The sequence below is a fragment of the Mastigoproctus giganteus genome, chromosome 5 (genome assembly GCF_048544385.1).
Source record: "Mastigoproctus giganteus isolate SK-2022 chromosome 5, ASM4854438v1, whole genome shotgun sequence".
Lineage (NCBI taxonomy): Eukaryota > Metazoa > Arthropoda > Arachnida > Uropygi > Thelyphonidae > Mastigoproctus > Mastigoproctus giganteus.
Genome location: NC_143579.1, coordinates 100,323,544 through 100,347,463, shown reverse-complemented (window position 1 = coordinate 100,347,463; position 23,920 = coordinate 100,323,544). Strand labels below are relative to the sequence as shown.

The 23,920-nt window shown below is 37.0% G+C and overlaps 1 protein-coding gene across 2 annotated transcripts in view; it reads right to left on the bottom strand.

Annotated features, from left to right (window-relative positions):
- Mtpalpha (monolysocardiolipin acyltransferase Mtpalpha) overlaps positions 1-23,920 on the bottom strand; it is a 370,336-nt gene that overhangs the window by 162,491 nt on the left and 183,925 nt on the right. For both annotated transcript variants that reach the window (XM_090373365.1, XM_090373366.1), the window contains one exon: positions 4,078-4,196. In XM_090373365.1, the coding sequence (XP_090229491.1) occupies positions 4,078-4,196 (119 nt within the window). The remainder of the gene's footprint in view (positions 1-4,077; positions 4,197-23,920) is intronic.

Genomic DNA, 23,920 nt, shown 5'->3' with positions numbered 1-23,920 from the left:
TATGGAGAACACTGTTATTCTAAATCTTTGTCACCAACTGTCTGGCAGTGAGACAGAGAACATTGAGCAAAAAGACTGACTTTCCAACATAAATCTGGAGAGGTGGTAGCTGTGATTATAAAGCAATTTATTCTGAAAGTATGATACAGTGCAAGGAAGGCACTGTATTTTACTTCCAGAATTAATTAGTTTATAAAGACTGTTCAGCTGCTGCTCCCCTGTATAACAAAAACTATTTAAGAAATAAAAGTACTGCTTTTCACAGAGACCACACAAACAATAAAATGAGAGCATTTTAGTTACTACACATGTGTACAGGGTGAAGATAAAGTTGTGCTAAACTGGCAAGAAAAAAAAAAAAAATGATGTCTATTATTTCTTTTTATTCTGTGTATGCCCTGTAAATATACAAAAGGACAAAGTGAAAAATTTGTGTGGCCATGAAAACATACAAAGTGTTTCATAACGTGGGCTGTATTTACTTTCAGGAATCATTCAGGACCTGAAAATATGAAAAATGTTCATGTAAATGTGTACAATTCTGAATAGAGTACTATGGCTCTTATTTTAAAAAATAGTTCCAGAGTTTTCAATTATAAAAATATAATATGTGCAGAGTATGAATATACATTTTATGAAGTATGGGGATGCTTATTCTAATTTATTAAACACAGTAAACTTTATAAAATCCAGAATTCTTTAAAATCTGGTATTATTTTACAAAAAAAAAAAAAAAAAATCAACATTTTATAATCAGAAAATATCAGGCCAGCAATCTGGCACTCATATCAACGATTGCATTTGTTTTTAAGAATACATGCAAAAAAAGTGACATTTCTTTTATAAGATGCTTGTAAAGATTTAAATTGCACTGATAATGCAATGGTCTTAATTGTCACAGCAGAATAAACTTTCTTTTGCAATGAGTTGACCTGGTATTGAATTATTACAAAGCTGTGTTAAAGGTAATTGCCTCTTTGTTTAATAGATGAGACTGCTATGACAGCCACTTTCAGAATTAATGGTCCCTCATCAGGTAAGAGGTGGTCTCTAGTGACAATAGGTGTAAAGAATTATCCCATGTTTTGTCCATATACAAAATCAGTTTTCAAAGTTGCAATACAGCTCAACCTATCTGCTAAAATTAGTGCAATACTAGGGAAACTCATTGCAAAGGGAATAAAGACATTTGCATTATCCATGCAATTTAAATCTCACAAAAACAAATGAAAGGGCAAGTGAAAACAAAATAAATGAAAGGACACAGTCATTAAATGTTCACAAATGTAAATAATTTTAATACAGTAAACCCCCGCGGTCGCTGATTTAAACCTAAAAAAAAAAAAAAATAAAATAATAAAATAAAATAAAAAAATGTGAATTTTAAAGTACCGTGAACATTTTCTGCCATAAAAAAAAAAAAAAAAAAAAATTGGGCGTGGCTAAAATCATCTTGCCTGGTCCACAAAGCACTACTCTGAATTGGTCAAAACAGCACTGATGTTTCCCCACTAATCCTTGTTCAGTATGTGTAATGGGCTTATCACAAAAGGTTTCATCGCTTGCTTTTAATCAATATGTTTACAAAAGTGAAAAATCTACCGTTTTAAACAGACTTTTTCGAGCGTGCTAAAAGTTAAAAGAAAGTGACTTTATTGTGGACAAGTTCTTTTCTAACCCTACAAAAATATGACTACTAATAACAAGGGAATTGTGAAAAGATCAAAGAAGGCCTTTGATCTTTGAAAGACTTGCTAAAATTGAATTAATAGACAAAATTTCTAATGGTGAAATTGTCTTGTTGGTGGCAAAACATTATAAAATCAATGAGTCAATGGTATGATCAATCAAGAAATCGGAAGAAAAAAATCCGCCGTAGTGTCCGTGAAAATGTGCTAATTACTTCAAAAATTTGCTCTATAACTTGTGATGTTAAATTAGAAAAATGGAAAAGGCTTTAAATCTGTGGATAGAAGAATGAACTCAAAATAAAATTCTGTTAAGTTCACTCAACATTCATGAAAAGGCAAAACACCTTTATTAACACTTTAGCGAAACTGGCGGGATAAGTTTTTTAGCTAGCAATGGCTGGTTTGAAAGATTTAAAAATCGATTTGGCCTTCATAATTTGAAACTTGTAGGCGAGTTTGCATCAGCAGATTTCGTGGCTGCAGAAAGTTTCCTGACTGAACTAAAAAAAATTAATTACGGACAAGGTATGTTTTCTCAAATAGGTGTTCAATGCAGACGAAGCTTGGTTTTTTTTGGAAGAGAATTCCAGCCAGAACATACTTAACACAAAATGAAAAATCTGCTTCTGGATTCAAAGCTTCCAAAGATAGGCTTACTCTTTTGTTTTGTGCAAACGCTAGTGGACACATGATCAAACTGATGCTCGTGTATAAATTGCAGAATCTGTGCTTTGAAGGAAAAGAATAAAGATCATCTTCCAGTTTATTGGAAATCCAATAAAAAAGCCTGGGTAACAACTAAACTTTTTAGAGAGTGGTTTAATGATAGCTTTGTGCAAGAGGTGGAAAGTTACTTAGCTTCAAAATCATGGCCTTTAAAAGTTTTCTGCTTCTTATTGATAACATGCCAGGACATCCAAGCAGTCTAGAATTTGACCACCCAAACGCTGAAATTGTGTTTTTGCCACCCAAAAACACAGTTATGTCTCGGGTACAACCGTTGGTTACAACTGACATACAGGGCAAATGGTAGTTTCATATTTTTGAAATCAAATATATATTTTGCCATAAAATAAGCTGCATTTTCAAATTAACTTGATATTTATTAAGTGTTGATGTGTTATGCTTGATCAATATATTGGTATTGTCGGAATTTTACTAAATTAATAATGAATGTGGGAAAGTAGAAAAGCTAGCTATCTATATATTCTTCACATTGATGTCATCAGTACTGTTATGTTTGTTATTTGATTTTTAGGAGCATTAGCAACTAAGGCCATATTGCTCCGGGATATGCGGTGGTCATTCCCTGATCTTTCCGCATTCGGTGGTGACGGGCTTGGACCCTGGTCTAATCAAGAAGCGTGTGCTATGCACTGCTGCTCCTTCCCACCTGGCTACGGAGGTGCCTTCATCAGTACTGAAAAGAATAGGAACTGTCCTTTAAACTTTGCACTTCTTAGGCTGTTTCTATTTAGAGATATTTCATAATGCATGAGTGATGCACATTAGCAATGTTGGGGTGACTTAGCTTTAATTATAATAAAAGATATTACTTGTTTTAATTATCGTACATTAGACTTTCAATGGAAAAACTACTCTGATGATATGCCACATTTCACTATTATTTTAACCCATATTTCAAATAAATGACAACTGCAACTATATTAGACCACTAAACATTAGCATATGAGTGCATTGCATTATCTGATGTCATTTGTTGTAAAAATATCGGTTTCAGGAAAAAAAAACATAGGAGTGATGCTTTTATATTAAGAATTTATTTAAATAAAATTTAAATGCTCAAGGCATAATATATGAGTTTAAAATACACTATAAAATATCAGTGTAAATACATCGATATAATCATATCACAATATGAAATATAATTATATCACTACCTTTACACTAGCGCCTCCGTAACCAGGTGGGAAGGAGCAACAGTGCGTAGCACACACATCTTGATTAGGTTAGGTTAGACCGGGGTTCGAGCACATCACCACCAAATACAGAGGATGTGGAAAGGTCAGGGAATGACCACCGCATATTCCCGGAGCAATATGGCTTTAGTTGCTAATGCTCCTAAAAACCAAAAAACAACAACAACCTTTACACTACTTACGCAGCTGTTCATTATAAGTTCACTATGGTGTATTTATGCTGATATTTTATTGTATTAAGAATTTATGCATCCTTCTGCACAATGATCCAAATGATCCAAAGGATATGAGCACATTCAGTTAAGAACAACTGCTCAAGATTTATTGTTTTGGTATTGTGGATTCAAATAAAATGAAACAAGGCTTGACTTTTTCTTCACCCTGTATGTTGTTGCTATTACTCTTGAGAATGATAAAAGACTGGTTAATTTCTCCCCAAAACATACATTAAGAATTTTCAATGGAGCAGGATACAATCCTTGTGTCATTTTCATCACTTGGGATTTTGCCTTTTTAAAAACCTGTTCTCTTGCAAATGGATAGCTCATAGCAGTCTTCATGATTTCTGAGGGAAAAAAAAAAAAAATAAAAAAATAAATAAATAAATAAAAAGCAGTGATTATGATTAACTTTTAAGAGCACACATCACAAAATTTATTTACAATGTTTTACAAGGAAAAAAAATCAAGAAAATCAAAAATATCAAGAAAAAATAAGCAGGTCTGGAAGTGACATATATTAGTATTAGCTATATAGTGCAAGAAAGCCACAGACTTTTGCTGCACTGGCCAAAAAACAAAAAAGTAGATAAGAAAATACAAATAATGTGGCATCCTCCTCATGAAGGTAAATATCAAGTTTACTTTAGAATTTCTTCAAACTGTCAGCCTCAACTATGGAGAGGCAACTTGTGCCAGTAATCAACAACTCCCTATATAAAAGAACTCTTCCTACAATCAATATAAAACCTCCTCCGTTGCTATTTGAATTCATGGCCAATTAGTTCTTGAATTCTTTATAACAATGAAAAGTATACCTTCATTCATTTTAATGACCCCCTTTATTGGCTTGCAAATGTCAATTAGGTCCCTTCTAAGGTGTGTAATCCACACAATCAAAGTCTTTCCTCTTAAGGTCACCTTTCTGCTGATCACATTATGCAAGTTTCCCTTCTTTAGACCTTTTCAAGAAGCTAAATTTCATTTTCGAAATTTCTCCATATTTGGACACACTATTCTAAATGCAGGTATCTGCTTATACAGTGGATTATGACCTCTCTATCTTCTAAAAAGAGCTATAATGTCATCTGATTTTTGAGAAATTACAATGTCAAGAATATTCTTACCATTAGTATTTTCTTTGACATGATGGTACAAATACCAATCATTTAAAAATTTTGTTACTCATGGTGAGTTCCCCTATCACTTATTCAAATCAACTAGTGGCAGAACTAGGTGATGCCTTACTTACAATCATAAGTAATGCATCACCTTAAAAAAAAAAAAATTACTGTTATTACATATTTTTCCTTCAGAGTAAATATATTAGTAGAATGTGCAATTTATAATGTTTACAAATTTATTAGGTTCATAAATGAAATAAATGAAAATAAAAGGATATTATTAAATATAAGGATATTTAATAAATACTTTAAAATATAAAAAGAAGCCTAATAAAGAAAGAATAAACAACACAGAATCAAATTTAATATACTTTACCATACAGTTAATGATTAATTTGGTATTGCATATTAGCAATGTTTAATTGGACAACCTTACAATCAGCTTCTCAATGTCATTAATGGATATATATGATTCCAAACTTTAACAATTGATTAAATGAACCCAGTTTTAGAAAGTGGCTTACACTTTGTTTAACTCATGACCAATTTTCTTCTACAGATTTTTGATGATAAAAAAACAATAAGAAAACATAAGGTTATATGAGATGGTAATCCAGTTAGACCAAGACTGTACACAGATAAAACAATCAGTTACATATTTCCAAAACCTGCACATTATATATAAACCCTTCACCATCTCTTCCATCATGCAGTACGACAGATGAATTCTGAGGTTATGATGAACATCAAAGCGAGATCCAATCTTCTTTACATTTTGAGGTTACAGCTCTAAAACGGTGTTGTTTGCAGGCAGCTCTAGTTAGTACACCGGACCGAACCTATTGGTAACTCTTTAGGAGGCTTCTAGATCAACTAGTGTATAATCTTGCTACCTCTACTCTGCCAGATCGTGACTGGAGGGAGTCTGAGTAGTGTGTAGGCGGGGGCATTGTCGAGGCCTTTTACGTCAAGGATCTGGGTATATTCTTGCCATGTGTACATATCCAAAAATTTCATTACTTCATACAGCATGTCCCCCCTCCACTTTTTCTTACTATCAAATATACAATGAATTGTCAATTGAATATAATAAACCTATCTGCGTAAAGATCTAAAATTCCCAAACACTTCCTAGTTCATTTCACAAATATACGTGGTCTCTATTCTAATCTCAACGACATCAATTTCCACTTGCAGTCTGCCAAACCCCATGTACCTTTTCTGACAGAATCTCAGTTATCGGTTGATTCAACTACTGTTTACCTCAGTTGCCTAAACTATTCGCTGTATGGTTCCTTTCGCATCAAAGGTGGTACTTGTGCATATTTCCATTCTGATATTCCCTGTCAGAGTCTTGGTAATTTGCAATCTCCTCTTTTCGATCTCTTCTCTGGCTTAAAATCTCTCTACCTCATTGTGTCAAATTCATGTGTTGTTCTCGCAACTCCACTAATCACTTGGAGCTCTTTAACTGCATATTTATATTGTATATTTATCAATGATATTGATGAAGGTATATCAGGTTTAATGGCAAAGGAACTAAGCAAACCCTTAGCCATAATTATGAGAGCGTCCTTGGACTCAGGGGAGGTTCCCAAGGACTGAAGATGTGCAAATGTATCCCCAATTCACAAAGGGGGATCGAAGGGTGACACGAGTAATTACAGACCAGTTAGTTTACTTCTGTTCCGAGTAAAATAATGGAGTCACTGGTTAAAGATGCATTGTAGGATCATCTAGACAAGACTGCAGCAATAATTCAGACACAGCATGAGTTTGTTAAGGGAAAGTCTTGTCTGACAAATTTGATAGGATATTATGATGTGGTTACAAAGGAGCTGGATGCAAAAAATAATTTTGATATCATATATTTGGATTTCAGGAAAGCTTTTGACACTGTTGCGCATGGAAGACTATTGTACAAATTGGAGCAGAATGGTATTAAGGGTAAGTTGCTACAATGGATAAAAGGATGGTTAAGTGGGAGAAGACAGAGGGTGGTAATCAATGGGTGCTGCTCTTCGTGGACTAATGTTATTAGTGGAGTCCCACAGGGTTCGGTGTTAGGTCCACTGTTGTTTTGTATATTTATCAATGATATTGATGAAGGTACATCAGGCTTAATGTCGAAGTTTGCAGATGATACAAAGGTTGGCAGGGTTGTTAATGACAGTAATGGCAGTGTGCTACTGCAACAGGATTTAGAAAATTTGGGCAGATGGGCTAAGAAGTGGCAACTGAAGTTTAACCTTGACAAATGCAAAGTACTGCATATGGATAGAAGTAACCCCAGAGAAACGTACCAACTGTGTGGTACTACACTTAAGGTGGTAGAAAATGAAAAAGACCTGGAAGTAATTGTGCAGTCAGATATGAAGTTTTCTGAGCAATGCAGACAGGCTGCCAGGGCAGATCATGGGGTTTTGTCAATGATATATAGGAATTTTGCTAGCAGAGAAAAGGAGGTGTTGTCCCTCTCTGTAAGGCAATGGTCAGGCAATGCCTTGAGTACTGTGTACAGGTCTGGAGGCCTCATTTTAGGAAGGATGTAGATTTACTTGAGCGTGTACAGAGAAGGGCAACAAGATTGGTGAGGGGAATGAAGGGATCCTCTTACCAAGAAAGGCTTAAGTTCTGCAAATTGCAGTGGCTGGAGACTAGGCACCTGCGCGGTGATCTGATTGAGGTATATAAGGCCTTGAATGGGTTGAGCACGCTGAATTCTGATGGGATCCTTCCACTTGTTCAGATTACGAACCTAAGGGGGCATAAATTCAAACTAAGAAAAGACAGATGTAGAATAGATGTGCGAAAATTTGCCTTTAGCCAGCGGGTGGTTAATTGCTGGAACAAACTTCCATCTGTCATGTGGAAGTTGATAGGTTGAATAAATTTAAGGAGGAACTCGACAGGCATTTGGAGGCAATGGTGTGATTTTTTTTTTTTTTGGCTGATGCTGCATAAGCTCATACACTTGCTTTCTTGCATCACATGCCACCACCACTACTACTACTACTACTTCCTCTCTTTGCAACTTGACTTTCTCCAGTCTAACTTTCCTAACAGTGAGGTAATTTTCCTTGTTGATTTTAATGTTCACAACTCCAGCTGGTCGAGATGCTGAGGCTTTTACCAATAACCTTGCACAGATTGTTCATTTATCTATAATCCTAACCATGCAGCCAACATGCTTGATCTTTTTCTCACAAACAACCCTTCTAAGTATACGGTTGAAGTGAGTGGTCCTTTAGGCACCTCAGATCACAACTTGGTGATTGTCTCTTCTCCAATGGACCCATTACCTCATGGTAATTCCCAACCTCGCATTGTTTGGCATTACAAGAATGCAAAATGGGATGACCTGCGAAATTTCTTTTCTTCTTTTCCTTGGTCGGATTACTGTTTCAAAACTTCTGATGTCAACGTTTGCTTAGATCTTGTCAGTGAAATTATTCTTGTAGGAATGGGATCCTTTATTCCACACTCCACTTTAAAATCTCGTCCTTTATCTAAACCTTGGTTTTCCAATCAATGTACTAAGGCTGTTCAAGAAAAGAATGTTGCACATCGTAATTGGCTTATTTCCAATTCTTCAGTTTCATTTTCTGCTTACACTAAAGCTTACAACAACTGTAAAGCAGTTATTAATCGTTCAAACTAGATGATTTTGAACAGGCTAAGAGTAGAAAACTTGCTTCTTGCCCTAATGGTAGCCAAGCATTCTGGTCTCTTGCCAAAGCTATTGGCCACAAAACGTGTGCTCCTGAACTTATTCATGTTCTTTGCCACTTTTTTCACTTTCTTATTCCAAAGGTGTTTTTCCTTCTGCTTGGAAATTTGTTCATATCCAGCCAGTTCCTAAAAAGGGTGAAAAATCCCTCCCATCCAACTAATTACTTCTACTCTTTCTAAAGTAATGGAGAAATCAATTAACCACCAACTCTTAAACCATCTAGAAACCTCTTTCGTCTGATCAACGATCGCCAGTGTGCATTCCGTCAGTTTCGATCCACTGGTGTTATTCTGGCTTACGTTACCCATTTATGGACAAATTCAATGGAAAAGTTTGGTGAAACACAAGTAGTTGCTCTTGACATCTCAAAGGCTTTTGATCGTGTTTGGCACAAAGGTCTTCTAAACAAGCTTCCATCTTATGGTTTGCCAACTGTTTTTTTTGTAATTGGTTATTCAGTTTTCTCTGAATATTGGTTATTCATTTTGATCACTCACTGAGGGTGATGGTAGATGGCTCTCTGTCTTCTAAATTCTCCACTAATGCTGGTGTCCCCCAAAGTTCAGTTCTTTCCCCAACTCTTTTCCTCTTGTATATTAATGACCTTCTTCCATTGACTGGAAATCCTATCCATAGTTTTGCAGATGACAGCACATTGCATTCCACTTTCTATTTTGAGAAACCTTGCCCTGCTCAATCAGCTTCAACTTCTCGAATATCCACTACCAATTCCTTAAATGCCGATCTCCAGGTAATTCTCCAGTGTGGCAAAGACAACTTAGTTGATTTCAATCCTTCTAAAACTCGGTCTTGTCTTATATCTCGCAAAAAGGATTCTTCTGCTCCTATGCTTATCTTTGGTGACACTCCGATTTCTAGGCAAAATGATATATCTCTTTTGGGGATTACCCCGACTTCTAATCTCTCTTGGCACAAGCACATTACAAATAGTGCTTCCTCTGCATCTAAAAAACTAGGGTTTCTCTTTCACTCTCGGCGTTACTTTTCTTCCAAACAGCTGTACAAATTGCGAATCCGCTCTACCATGGAATATTGTTCCCTCATCTGGGGGCAGTGCCCCCAAAACCTCTCTCAGGCTTCTTGATTCCATTCAAAAGAGGGCAGTTAGGCTAATTAATGTCTCTAACAGTCTCAGTGAGTGCAGAGACTGTTAGAGACTGTCTCTAACAGTCTCTGCACTCACTGTCTCATAGACGTACTGTTTCTGCTGCATGCCTTTTCTACAGATACTTCCATGGGCACTGTTCTTCTGAATTGGCTTCTATTATTCCCGCTCTCTCTTTCAAAACAGTCCAAACACGTGCTGCCACCAGACAACATCCATTTACTGTCCAACTTAAAACTCACAGAACCAACTTTTCATCTTCCTCGTTTATTCATTCAACTGCCGTTTTCTGGAACAACCTTCCTTCATATGTATTTCCTGAAAATTACAGTCTACAGAAGTTCAAGCCTAATATTGTCTAATAATAATGTCAACAAATATCTTCTTTCGTCTTTTTAACCTCCAACCCAAGCACGGTACCAAGTACTATAGGTTCTAATACCTCTTGTGTTTGGAGTTTTCTTTAAAAAAAAAAAAAAAAAAAACTTAAGTTTATAATAAAGAGGAATACAAGATGCATCTTTACTTGCCCTAGAGTGTTACATTCTAGTTTTATAATTCTAAATAAGTTTCAGCTCCAAACTTTGACTTTATGCTGCTACAGAAAATTATCTTCTGAATGTTGTGCAAACTAAATTAATAATCTAACTTTCTTCTAGTAAATTTCTGAAACTATCTGAACCTCTAGTCATAAAATTTTCCTCAAAAAAATTACCACTCATACTAAATGCATGCAAGCTCATTGAACTCTTCCTCAGTCTCTAAATTATTTACATCCTTACATCATGTCAATGCAAGAGACACAATGTAACATGACTTTTCAGGTAGCATGTTTCTCCAACCCATCTAGTAACTTCACTGCCTGCCAAAGTTCTGAAAGCAAAGATTATGACTCTCAGCAGTTTTAACCTGTTTATATTTATATATATTTTTATTTGTATTACTACCTCATTAGGTTTTTAAGAAAAGTTGATGGAACACGAAATGCATCTTCACTTGCCCTACTGTGTTACATTCCAGTTTTATAACTAAACTTTTCTTCTTCGTTTCCCCCCCCCCACTTCTTCCACTCTTTTTTTTTTTCCCTATAATGTTCTACATGCAAGATGTGATCAAAAAGTTATGGAAAACTAATATCTTAGAAATGATGAGGCTTAAAGGGACAAGTAGTTCTCCCCCTAGCCATATTCAGACAGATTTCTACCAAAGTATATGCCTATACGAATATTTTGGCAACTTCTGGAAGGCTTCTTGCAATTACATTTGGATTTGCTAACTGTTCCTGTGTTGAGTTCTGAATAACCTTCCCAGTCATTGCAACCCTGTGATCTTTTTTTGGGGGGGAAGGGGAAAATGACAGGAAGCTAAATCTGGTGAATGGATGATCTCAGTGATGGAGTGATTCACAAGGAATTCTTGAATGAAAATTGCACAATGTGCACAGGTTGTCATGGTGCAGACACCAATTTCCCAAAGTTTGCTTTTCTAGCCATTTTCTCCAAATCGCATTGTACAATTACCACAGAAGTGTTCTGTAGTATTCCTGGTCCACTGTTTGACCATGTGGAACAAATTCTTAACAAACAATGCTATGTAAATCAAGAAATATGAAAAGCACATTCTTTACATTTGATTGAGATTGTCTTGCTTTTTTTTTTTGGACCTTGTTTGCAGGTCACAGCCACATAAACCACAATTCAATCAGTAATGATGGAAAAAACAAAGCAGCAGCACACTGATGAAGGGTCTAATGTGCACAAGCTTACCCTTCTCTATGAGGAGTATAGCTGAAATGAATTACATTCCCAAACCTTGTGTTAAAATTGATTGACATGTTTCATAAGAAATTCTAATTTCACTAGTACCACCACCACCACAGACAGTTAAATACCAATCACTCCTGATCAGATCATGATTGGTGAGTGAATTATTGGTTTTGAAGTTGAAGAGTTACCGGAATGAGGATCATCTTTAATGGACAAGTAGCTCTCTTTAAACTTTTAAAAATCCAATTTCATTTTTAACATTTTGTGGGTTTCTGCTTTACATTTCCTCCTAATTTAAATTAAATTTGCTGCAAATTTGCTGCTTAGTAAAATCACTCATTATAAAATGAGACGAAACACACAAACACTTATTCAATGCACAGTGATTCAAACTGATTGCAAATAAATGTTAGTCATGTATAACTATGCCTAGATACAAACCATCCTTTAATAAATAAAAACAATTAAATATATATTTTTTTATTCATTAAAGTATTAAAAAATATTCAATAAACTATATAATATCAAGAATAGGCAAATAAAAACAGGATAAAATCCAATTAAGGAATGGTAAAATAAAATGGCTCAAAGCAATAAAATACATAAAATAACAAAAAATAAAGGTGTAGCCTTAGAAGCACAGTGCCTCTTTCTCCACACTTGAGAAAGGCATTCTAACTTGAAGGCTGCTGTTTTATGCACAGGCAGATCCCAGGTTTACGAGTTCTTTTTTTGCAAGTATCAACAAAGTCAAAAACATGAACATTAATTTCAATAAATAAATGCTAAACATTCAAAAATGCGGCATTTCAAACCATGCGCATCGCTATATAATACAATACTACTGTGCATGCATTTGTTTGTTCAGGAAAGAATTTCATATTTTAGATGCAATCAAAATAACAAAACAAGAACGAGAAAAAATAACAAAATATCAAAATAAACTAAGTCATCAGTTTATTGATAACTTTGAAGGATTTCAAGAACCACCAAAGATCCTAAAAAACAAAACAGAAGCGATCGTAAATGTTGCTAACCAATGGCAGCTTGAGGTTTCTATAATTGATGTCACTGATCTGCTTCAAGTACACAATGGAGAGCTCACAAACGAAGACCTCCTTGAAATGACAAAATATGAAGAAGCTGAGGAAGAGAGGGTTTAACAGCCAAAACTCCTGTTCGTTCTTTCATTCTCAAGGAGCTTGACGAAGCTTTTCAACACAGAAAAAGCAACTGAGATTTGAGTCACAAGATTCAAAATTCGAGCCCACTAGAAAAGTTGATACAGATTTAAAAAATACTCATGCATGCTGTTATAAAATTTATAAAGAAAAGCAAAGACTGTCTTGGAAACAAATGACTCAAAGCATTTTTGAAGAAGACAACTCCTTGTGCTTCCAATAAACCAACAATGAGTGATGAACCATCAATGAGTGTGCATTTAGTCGATGATGAAGAATAAACATTCTTTAACGTTTCTATGACATAAATAAGTTATTTATTATAATTTGCTTAATTTTAAAGGCTGTTTTCATTTCTTTGTATAAATAAATCATTGTTTATGCTTAAACTATTTTGCTTGACATTACTATGGTCAAATTTCATTGTTGAGAACATAACCCCTGTTTTTAGCGTTACATCTATGGGAAATAAATTCCCACTTTATGAGTTTTCACTTTATAAGTGCATGCCGGGAACGAATTAACTCGTAAAGTTGGGAACTACCTGTAATTTAATTTTTTAACTTGTTTTTATTGTCTTAGTATTATAATGGATAAATTATGGACTTTTTCTGTGTCTGTGAAAAAAAAAAAGGGGGGGGGGATTCTTTATGATTCGTAGCATTCCCATCACCAAAAATGGCTGTCCAATTCTGCTTTTAACTTTACTAAACTCTCTACCTTGATCACCGTGGAAAGCAATTTATTTCAAAGATCTACATGCTGTCTGAAGGTAAACTATGTAAGATCCAGCCTTCTGTTACTCCCCAAAATTTTGTCTTCTAACATTAAACAAGTAATATAAAAAAAAATTTTTAAAGTCAATTCCTACTTAGGTCAACAAAGAAAAATTTTATTTTAGTTACTTTTTATTAAATAATTACAATTAATATAAATATGTATATACATATGACAGAATCACAATAAGTGGCAAAATAGAAAGCGAATTTCCTTGCAATTTTCCATTTTCCTTTCTATATGTGGTGTTGGACTATTATTTTTATTCACATGTTTCATTTTCCATTTTGTTCCCTCCTTGACTCAGACTAGAACCCAGAATGAAAAAAGAATCTGAAAAAGAAATTTTTTTCCAGCGATCTACACGCTTCGCCACTGACGGTATTTATTCCTAAATTTATATCCTGCTAAATATCTTATATAAGAGAAATTTTTTTCTCCCATATAAAACTAAAATTAATTAATTAAATTTAATTAATGAATTAATATTTGAAAAAACTGTATTAACATCAAGTGTCATCCACTACAAGTTTAAAAAAATGTATTTGAACTTGAGTGGATGAATAACAAAAATTTATCAAAAAATTATTGATTTTCGCAAGAATTGAACTCGCATTCTTCACCTTCACGTGAAAAACACTGAAATCCTTGCATTTTACCGATTGAGCTACTGCCTGTTGATTTCAATTTTATTCCTAAATTTATATCCTGCTAAATATCTTATATAAGCGAAATTTTTTTCTCCCATATAAAACTAAAATTAATTAATTAAATTTAATTAATGAATTAATATTTGAAAAAACTGTATTAACATCGTCATCCACTACAAGTTTAAAAAAATTTATTTGAACTTGAGTGGATGAATAAAAAGTATTTTATTAACGATTGAAAATTTGAACAAGATATATAAATATATATAGGGAGAGTGTGAACTAATAGTAGGAATTGAAAAAATATACTTCCCTCAATCATTTTGGTGAGGCCCTTATATATATATCTATCAGTTACCCTTTATAATATCCAGATGCCAATCCCTTAGTTCTGCATTTTCCAAGTGGCTTTTCATATGGGCATCAATTAACTCACTAATCTGGTTGTCCTTCTCTGAACCCTTCTAGAAGCTCAGTTTTTTTTTCAAGTGTGGCCTCCAAAACTGAACATAATCTAAATATGGTTTCACCATCATCTTATATAGAAGGACAATGAAATCCTTTTCTTTATTTATGATAACATAGACATGATAGCATGAGCCTTCCTAGCCACTTATTTATACTTGCATGGGAAATTTCATGTTTGACTGAATCGTAAACCCAGTCTTTTCCCCCCGAACCACTTAATTTCATTCCCCTTAGTTTATAGGTAACTCATGAATTTTTGTTCCCCAAGGTGCAAAGGTTTACATTTAGAATCATTGAAGTTCACTTGCCATTTGACAGACCATTGTGCAAAACAATCTGTCATTCCAAAGCAAAATGGCCTGGTTCGGTTGTTAACCACTGTTCCTGCATTTAAATTATCACAATACTTTGAGAACTTAACCTGTACCTCCTCATCAATGTCATTAAGGAAAATAAGAAACAGAATTGGCCCAACAACACTGATCCCCGAGGGACCCCACTTGCTACACTAGTCCACGTTGAGGTATGTCCATTTATAACTACTCTTTGTCTCTTATCTTTTAGCCAGACCCAACAAAGAATACTGTCATTAATCCCAATTTGCTCCAGCTTATGTAAAAACATTGATACAGTTCCTCCTTTCATGGAGAACAGCATAAAAAGTGTTAATTAAGTCAAGGTTGCTTCTTGCATCAACTATTTTATGACTTCATCATAATAATTAACTAGCAAGACTTCCCCCTTCATTACCCAATGCTGTCATCCATTAATGATACCACTCCTATCTGTATGGACCTATATTATATCCTTAACCATGACCTCTCCCATCGCTGAAATCAAACTCAATAGTCTTTAATTGCCCATCATATGTTTTGCATCTCCTCTGTGGAGGTGGGGAGACATTAGTGCTTCTCCAGTTTAAGGGAATCATCCCAGAGGTCTAATGATGATCTCATTAACATTCCCCAAGGGATAATACACTCAAATGCAGTGATTTTTAGTTAATTTTTCAAATTCTTAATTTGGGTTAAATACAAGAATATTCTATTGATATGATTCCTGATGCTTGAGACCACTTCAAGCACACACAATGGTTGGTTGCACTATCATCTTATAACTACCCCTGTCCATACGTGCGGATATATATTTGAGGTGTATAAGGCCTTGAATGGTTGTTGTTGTAGTTTGATTTAACGACACAAGGGCTACTAATGCCAAATTGTGTCTCTTCGTCATTAACTGACAAACAGCGTATTTTTAGAGAGATTAAATTATATGCTTCTGTACAAACCAATATGTTTTAGATATAATAAAAGTTCTTCAATATTTGCTTAATTTCCTAAGATGTGAGATAAATCAGGTGATATATTCAATGTAGAGAGTGACTGAAAAGTGTCTGACCGGATGGTTGAATGTAAGGGACAATCAACCAGGAAATGCCGGACTGTAAGTTGCGTCTGACAGGATGAGCACTGTGGTGGGCTTTCACCCAATAATAGGAAGAGATGAGTATGGTGAGTGTATCCAATTCTGAGTCTTGCCAGTACCACTTCCTCGTCTGTTTCTTCGGAAGCCAGACAGCCACAGCTTTGGATCTTCTTTTATCTGGTAAGGTTTATTGGTAGTGCACTTTTCCAGGTCTGTGACCATTTATCGTAGCAGGCTTTGCATATGACAGACTTAAAATCAGAGAAAGGAACCTGAGGATGTTGTGAGAGAGCGGATTGAGGATGTTTAGTGGCAAAGTCAACACTTTCATTTCCCAGAATGCCTGAATGGCCAGAGATCCAGCAAAAACTGATTGCCTGATTGGACACACTGCAAGCGAATAGCTGGGAATGATTCTGTTTCAATGTAGGGTGAGAAATGGAGGAATTCTTCCTTATGGCAGATGAGATGGAAAGCTCAATTATCTTACTAAGTGCTAACTTAATAGAATATAATTCAGCTGTGAAGACGCTGCAAGCAAGCGGTAGTATGGCTCAACTTGTACATAAAGGAAAAACTGCCGCAGCAACTACCATACGCTCAGTTTTTGAACCATCCATATAAATTTTACAGGCGTGGTTGTTCATAGCATGAGCTGAATGTAACTGTCTGATATTGCAGGAAGGTATATTTTTCCCCAACTGGAGGAAGTGTGTATCTCGAGAGACAGACACATAAGTCCAAGGAGCAACAGGTGTAGTTGTGTCTTGGAAGATTTTATTTAAATTGATTCCAAGTCTGAACAAGCTCTTTGATCCTGAGAGAGGCAGGTCTATTTTCATTTGGCTTGCTCTTATAGAAGGCTTCCCAACGAGTATTATAGAGATACTCCCAACTTGGGTGCGATGGTAGACTCTGGATCTTAGCAGCATAGTGAAGCAGTAGTGTTTTTCTACGCAGGTGTAATGGGGGATCATGAGCTTCAACATATAGCATTAGCATTAGTAGAGGCATTTGATGCAAGAAAGCAAGCTTATGCAGCATCAGCCAAAAAAAAAAAAGAAAATAAAGTAAAATAAATAAATAAAAAATAACCACTTCCACATCACCCCTCTGTTCGTTCGAAATACCTGTCCAGCTCAGCCTTAAACTTATTTAGGCAATCAACTTCCACGACAAGGGATGGAAGTCTGTTCCACCTACCAACCACCCGCTGGCTAAAGGCAAATTTCCACACATCTATCCTACATCTGTCTTTCCTCAATTTGAATTTATGCCCTCTCAGGTGATTATTCTGAGCAAGAGGAAGAATCCCATCAGCATTGAGCATGCTCAAACCATTCAAGGCTTTGTACACCTCTATCAGATCACCTCGCTGGTGCCTAGTCTCCAGACACTGCAATTCACAAAACTTAAGCCTTTCTTCGTAAGAGCACCTCTTAGTTCCATTCACTAATCTTGTTGCCCTTCTCTGTACTCGTTCCAGCAGCTCTACATCCTTCTTGAAATGAGGCCTCCAGGCCTGTATAAAATACTCTAGGTGTGGCCTGACCATTGCCTTATACAAGGGAATGTTCACCTCCTTATCCCTGCTAGAAAAATTCCTATATATCATTGACAATACACAATGAGCTACTCTTGCAGCCCGTCTGCACTGCTCAGAGAACTTCATATCTGCCTGCACAACCACCCCCAGGTCCCTTTCATTCTCTGCCACTGTCAGTGTAGTACCACAGATTTGATACGTTGCTCTGGGGTTGCTGTTTCCCATATGTAGTACTTTACATTTGTCAATGTTAAACTTCATTTGCCACCTCTCAGCCCATCTGCTCAACCTTTCCAGATCCTGTTGCAGCAGCATAGTGTCAGTAGTGTCCTTGACAACCCTGCCAACCTTCGTATCGTCTGCAAACTTGGACATTAAGCTTGATATACCATCATCAATATCATTTATAAATACAGAAAACAATAAAGGACCCAATACTGAACCCTGAGGGACTCCACTAATAACATTAGTCCACGATGAGCAGTGTCCATTGATTACCACTCTCTGTTTTCTCCCCCTCAACCACCCCTTTATCCATAGCAGCAATTTGCCTTCATTGCCACACTGCTCCAATTTGTGCAGCAGTCTTCCATGTGCAACAGTATCAAAAGCCTTTCTTAGATCCAAGTATATAATATCAAAGTTATTCCCTGCATCCAGTTCTTTTGTGACTGCATCATAGTATCCAATCAAATTGGTCAGGCAAGACTTCCCCTTAACAAAACCATGCTGTGTCCGAGCTATAACTGAAGTCTTGTCTAGATGATCCTGCAGTGCTTCTTTAACCAGTGCCTCCATTAATTTTCCGGGAACAGAAGTTAAACTCACAGGTCTATAATTACTTGTGTCAACCTTTGATCCTCCCTTGTGAATTGGGGTCACATTTGCACATCTCCAGTACATGGGTACCTCCTCTGAGTCCAAGGAAGCTCTCATAATTATGGCTAAGGGTTTGCTTACTTCCTTTGCTGCCTCCTTTAATATAACTGGATAGATCCCATCCACCCCAGGTGCCTTTCTTGTGTTTATCTTCAACAATTTCTCCTCCACTTTACTCTCAGTTATTACAAGATTCTCTAGCTTACTGCTAGAGTTGATGTTGTTTGTTTGTTATTTGGTTTTTAGGAGCATTAGCAACTAAGGCCATATTGCTCCGGGAATATGAGGTGGGCATTCTCTGACCTTTCCGCATCCTCCGTATTTGGTGGTGACGGGCTCGAACCCCGGTCTGATCAAGAAGCACGTGCTACGCACTGCTGCTCCTTCCCACCTGGCTATGAAGGCGCCTGCTAGAGTTGAATACACCTCTGGCATTCCCCTCGCTGAATGTGTGAATGTGTGAAACTCCTCATGTGTGAATGTCGATGCAAAATATTCATTTAGTTTGTTAGCTACCTGAACAGGGTCATCAACAATTGACCCATCGATATCAAGTGGACCAATCTGATTCATCCCCTTCCTTCTAGAGTTTACATAAGTAAAGAACTCTTTGCTGTTTTTCTTCGCATCCCTTGCCAAGGATCTCTCGTAATCTGCCTTCGCCTGCCTAACCTCCTTTGTAACTTGGTTACAGATCAACTTGTATCTATCATAGGCTTCTGTGTCACGTGATAATTTGTATGTATCCCATGCATTTTTCTTCTCTGCCATATGCCTCATTAGTTCATCTGACATCCACTTAGGCCTAAACCTTGAACAATATTTCTTAGTTGGCATGTAAAGCCTGGTAGTTTCCAAGCTAAGTTCTTTGAATGCTTCCCATTTTGAATTTGCTGTTGGTAACATCATCAGTTGATCCCATTGTATAGAATTTAAATACTGTCTCAGTCCATCGTAGTCGCCTTTACGAAAGCAATACCCCTTCCCTTTACCCCTAATGGTAGTTACCTCTTTGAGTAAATCCCACTTCAGCACACTGTGATCACTGCCACCTAGTGGTTCATTTATCTGCAGATTCTTAATGCATGAAGAATCACTACTGATAATCAAATCAAGAGTATTACTCCCTCTAGTTGCCTCCCGAACATGCTGATGTAGAAAACAATCATCTAATAAATCCACAAAAGCTTTTTCTAGTGTGTGCGTGACCAGCCACCAAATTCCAGTCAATATCTGGGAAATTAAAATCCCCCATTATAAAACTCTCTGATTTACTGGCCCACTCTATTTCTCTGTACAGTTTCTTATTATACTCATCAGAGTCATTAGGCCTATAGCACACTCTTACTCTCAATTTTGATCTCCCAGTGCTTATGTCACACCAAACTGACTCAACACTGCACTGTCCGGCGATGTCGACTGACTTCACTTCCTTGGTTTTTATGTGTTTCTTAACTAATAGCATTACCTCCTCCCTTCCTATCCTGTTTATCCTTTCTGTAGACATTGTACTCCCCAAATTCCAGTTCTGCATTCCTTATATCTGTGTGACACCACGTCTCTGAAATCCCAACAATATCTGCCTTTGATGTTTTGAGCAATACCTCAAATTCATCAAATTTATTTACTAAACTCATAGCATTGGTGTACACGCAAGTATACATGCACCTGCTCTTCCTCTTAGCCACCCTAACACAATCCATGTGTTCACTTGTACCCCCATGATTCCCAGCAGTCTCTGAAATATCCTGCATCTTATTTTCCAGGCTGCTGCTCATTCCAATAGAAGCAGTGCAAGAATCACTTTCTCCTCTGCCAGTGGCTACTGTTAATCTATTAGTCCTTGTATCCCCCCCAATCTAGCAGTTTTCCGACCCACCTAACACTGCCTCGATAGCATCAGCAAACATTCTTGCACCCTTTCTATTTAAGCGTATCCCATCCCTGTAGAAGCAGTCTCTCCTGTTAACAAGTACAGACCATGCTGAAAAAAATTCTACCCCTTGAGCCCTGCACAATCTTTCCAGGGCGGAATTGATCAGTGAAGCAGTAGTGTTTTTCTACGCAGGTGTAATGGGGGATCATGAGCTTCAATATATAGACTCTGGATAGGACAAGTCCTGAAAGCTCCCAGTGCAGTCCTCAGAGCACTGTGATGGATCATATTTAGCCATTTTAAAGTAGTGCTCCTGGCAGTGATACACTGGACAAACATAATCTAACCATGAACGGATTAAACTTCTATAGAGATGCAGCAAATACACCGATCAGCTCCCCATGACATAGATGAGACCGAACGAAGTATATTCAAATGCTTTAAGCAAGAAGTTCTCAAATAAGTGATGTGAGCTTGGAAATTTAGTTTGCAGTCTAATATTAGTCCAAGAAATTTAACGGTATTAACAAGCGGGATTGGAGTATTGTGTATTTGTAGTTCAGGTTTGGGATGGAGAGCTTGCTTCTTGCAAAAGTGAGTGACAGTGCATTTCTTTTCTGACAGTCTGTAACCATTCCGTGAAGTCCAGGATTCTATTTTGGTTATGGCAAGTTGTAGCTGCCATTCAATAGATAGTATTTATACTTTGAGATTGACAGGAAATGGTAAGATCATCTGCATACATATAAGTTTGAACAGTTTTTGGAATATCTCGTGTCATGCTGCTAACTCGGACTGAAAACAGTGTTGGACTGAGTATTGATCCCTGCGGGACTCCCTCTTCCTGAATGTGAGATATAGAGAGGACGTTTTTGTATCAGACTTGAAAAGAGTGCAATTTCAGGAAATTCTGAATTATTTCTGGCAAATGACCCCTTAGCCCCAGATGGTAAAGGTCCATAATAATACCATGCCGCCATGTAGTATCAAATGCCTTTTCAAGATCAAAATTGACCATGACTAGATGTTGTTTCATGACAAAGGCATTTCGGATATGAGACTTGGCTGTTTAATGAGCACATCTAGGGTTGATCTATTTTTTCGAAAGCCATACTGGTGATCTGGAAGGAGATTCTCTGACTCCAGGATGTAGGCGAGCCTAGTATGAACCATTCTTTCGAAAATTGTTCCCATGCAGCTTGTAAGAGATATTGGCCTGTAGTTTTCAACATAGGAAGGATTTTTTCCTGGTTTTGGTAAGGCGATAATGAAAGAATGGCGCCATGAAGTTGGATAGGCATTTTCAGAGAAGATCCGATTGTAAAAAATTAATAGGGTTCTCAAGTCTTCTCCAAGTAAATGCTTTAACATAATGTAATGAACTCCATCTGGATCTGCAGCACTATTGGAAGATCTGTTTAATGATTCTTGAAGTTCTATTAACGTAAACTGTTGGTTATAGGGAATGAGCGGTGCGTGGAGAAGTTAATTTTATACCGTTCTGCACCTGCTTTGATGTTCTGGAAGGTGGAGGCGTAGGTGGCAGAAGCTGAGATTTTTGCAAATGATTCTGCTAATGCATTTGCAACTTCTTCGGGAGTAGAAATGTCTTTCCCTTTCCAATGAAGTATCGGAGAGGGCAGCCGAGCAAATTTGCCATTTAGTGCCTGTATTCTTTACCAGATGACTTGTGTATCCGTGTCTTTGGTAATGGTGGAGGCAAAAGCAATCCATGAATCCCGTTTCGCTTTCCACCTAACATCTAACTTTTGCTTTTAGTCTTTTAAAAGCAATTAGGTTACTAGTGGTGGGATACTTGCGGAAATGATTCCAGGCACGGTTTTTTTTCCTGTTTGGCAATTAAACAATCTGTATTCCACCAGTGGTTTCTGTGTTTTTGATATGGTGTGGATTTTGGAATGAAGGCCTTAGCTGCAGTCAGAATCTGATTGGTTATGTAAGTGTTTACATCATCAATATGTTGTCTTTCAACATAAAGTCTGTCTAAGCGTATCTGGGCAGAATAGCCACCCCAGTTTGCCTTTTTAAACTGCCAAGTGGATCACTGGTCGGGATTCGAAGTTACCCCTGTTTGTAGTGAGCAAATAATTGGAAAGTGATCACTGTTGAAGGGATCGGTTAATACCGACCATGTCATGATTGGAAATATGGATAGTGAACAAATTGACAAGTCTATTGCGGAAGCAGATCCAGTTGCTAAGTGGATGTTGGTAGGAGATCCAGAATTTAATAAATTAAGATCATTATTATGCATGAATTCCTCCATCAATTTGCCTCATATCCATTGTGGCCGATCCCCACTATGGATGGTGTCCATTAAAGTCACTAAAAAGACAAATTGGAGTTGTGCAATGAGGTTGTCAAGTTCTGAAAGCAGAAGTGGTGCAGATGGCGGAATATAAGTGGAAACAATGAAATGGCATACCAACTGCAAGGCGAGCTGCTACAGCTTCTAGGGTAGTTCTCAATTGGATCGACCTGGATGGTATGTTAGCGTTAACAAGAATAGCAACTCCTCCACGTGCAGGTGATACTGAGTTCCTATCTCGTCTGTAAATGGTATAACTTGAAAACTTTGGCAAAACTTTGGGTGACAAGAATGTTTCCTGTAAGCATACACCTATGGGATTAAATTGAGCTATTAAATCTCTTAAGTCATCAGAATGAGTGCTTAGTCCTCTGCAATTCCATTGTATGATCTTATTCATTATTTAGGTTTACCTGAGGGTGATTCATCTGACTATTTTCTGCAAGTGGGACATTTTTCCCGGTCCTTTTTTGAGAATGTGGGGCGTCCAGTATCCATGGTGTCATCTGCATGGAGTTTTAGAATAGGTTCCTCATTGTCTAGCAGCTCATCTACAAAGGGTACTAGGAAAGTTTTGCAATATGACGCAACAATGAATCACAGGAAGCTGCTTGTTGCTGCATGTTGAGACATGTTCATACGTGCATAGTAGCCGCCGCGCCAAGTCGATGGGCTCAGTTATTCATTAGTAGTGAGAGTGTAAAGTGCTTGCGATGGCATCGTGGTCACGAAATGAGATAAGGACAGTTTTGCGGTATAATTTCGTGCGTGGTTTAACCATAGACCAGTGCTTAGAAGAAATGACTCTTGCATTAGATGATGATTGTCCACATCGTACAACGATATTCAGGTGGTATAGAGAATTCCAAAGGGGAAATTTCACTCTGGAGGATTCTGAGAGGCCGGGAAGGCCACGAACGTCAGTTACGGAGGAAAACGTTACTGCTGTGAGGAAAATGCTTGACGAAAACAGGCGAGTGACCTACCAACAGATAGAGGATACTTTGGGCCTAAATGCACCAGCAATTCGTTCGATTCTGCAAGATCATTTGCACATGAAGAAACTTTGTTCTCTCTGGGTGCCGCATCAACTGACTGAAGAGCAGATGACACGACGTGTGACTTGGTGCCGGGAGATGTTAAAAAAGTTTGATAAGGGACAATCTCGGTATGTGAACAACATCGTGA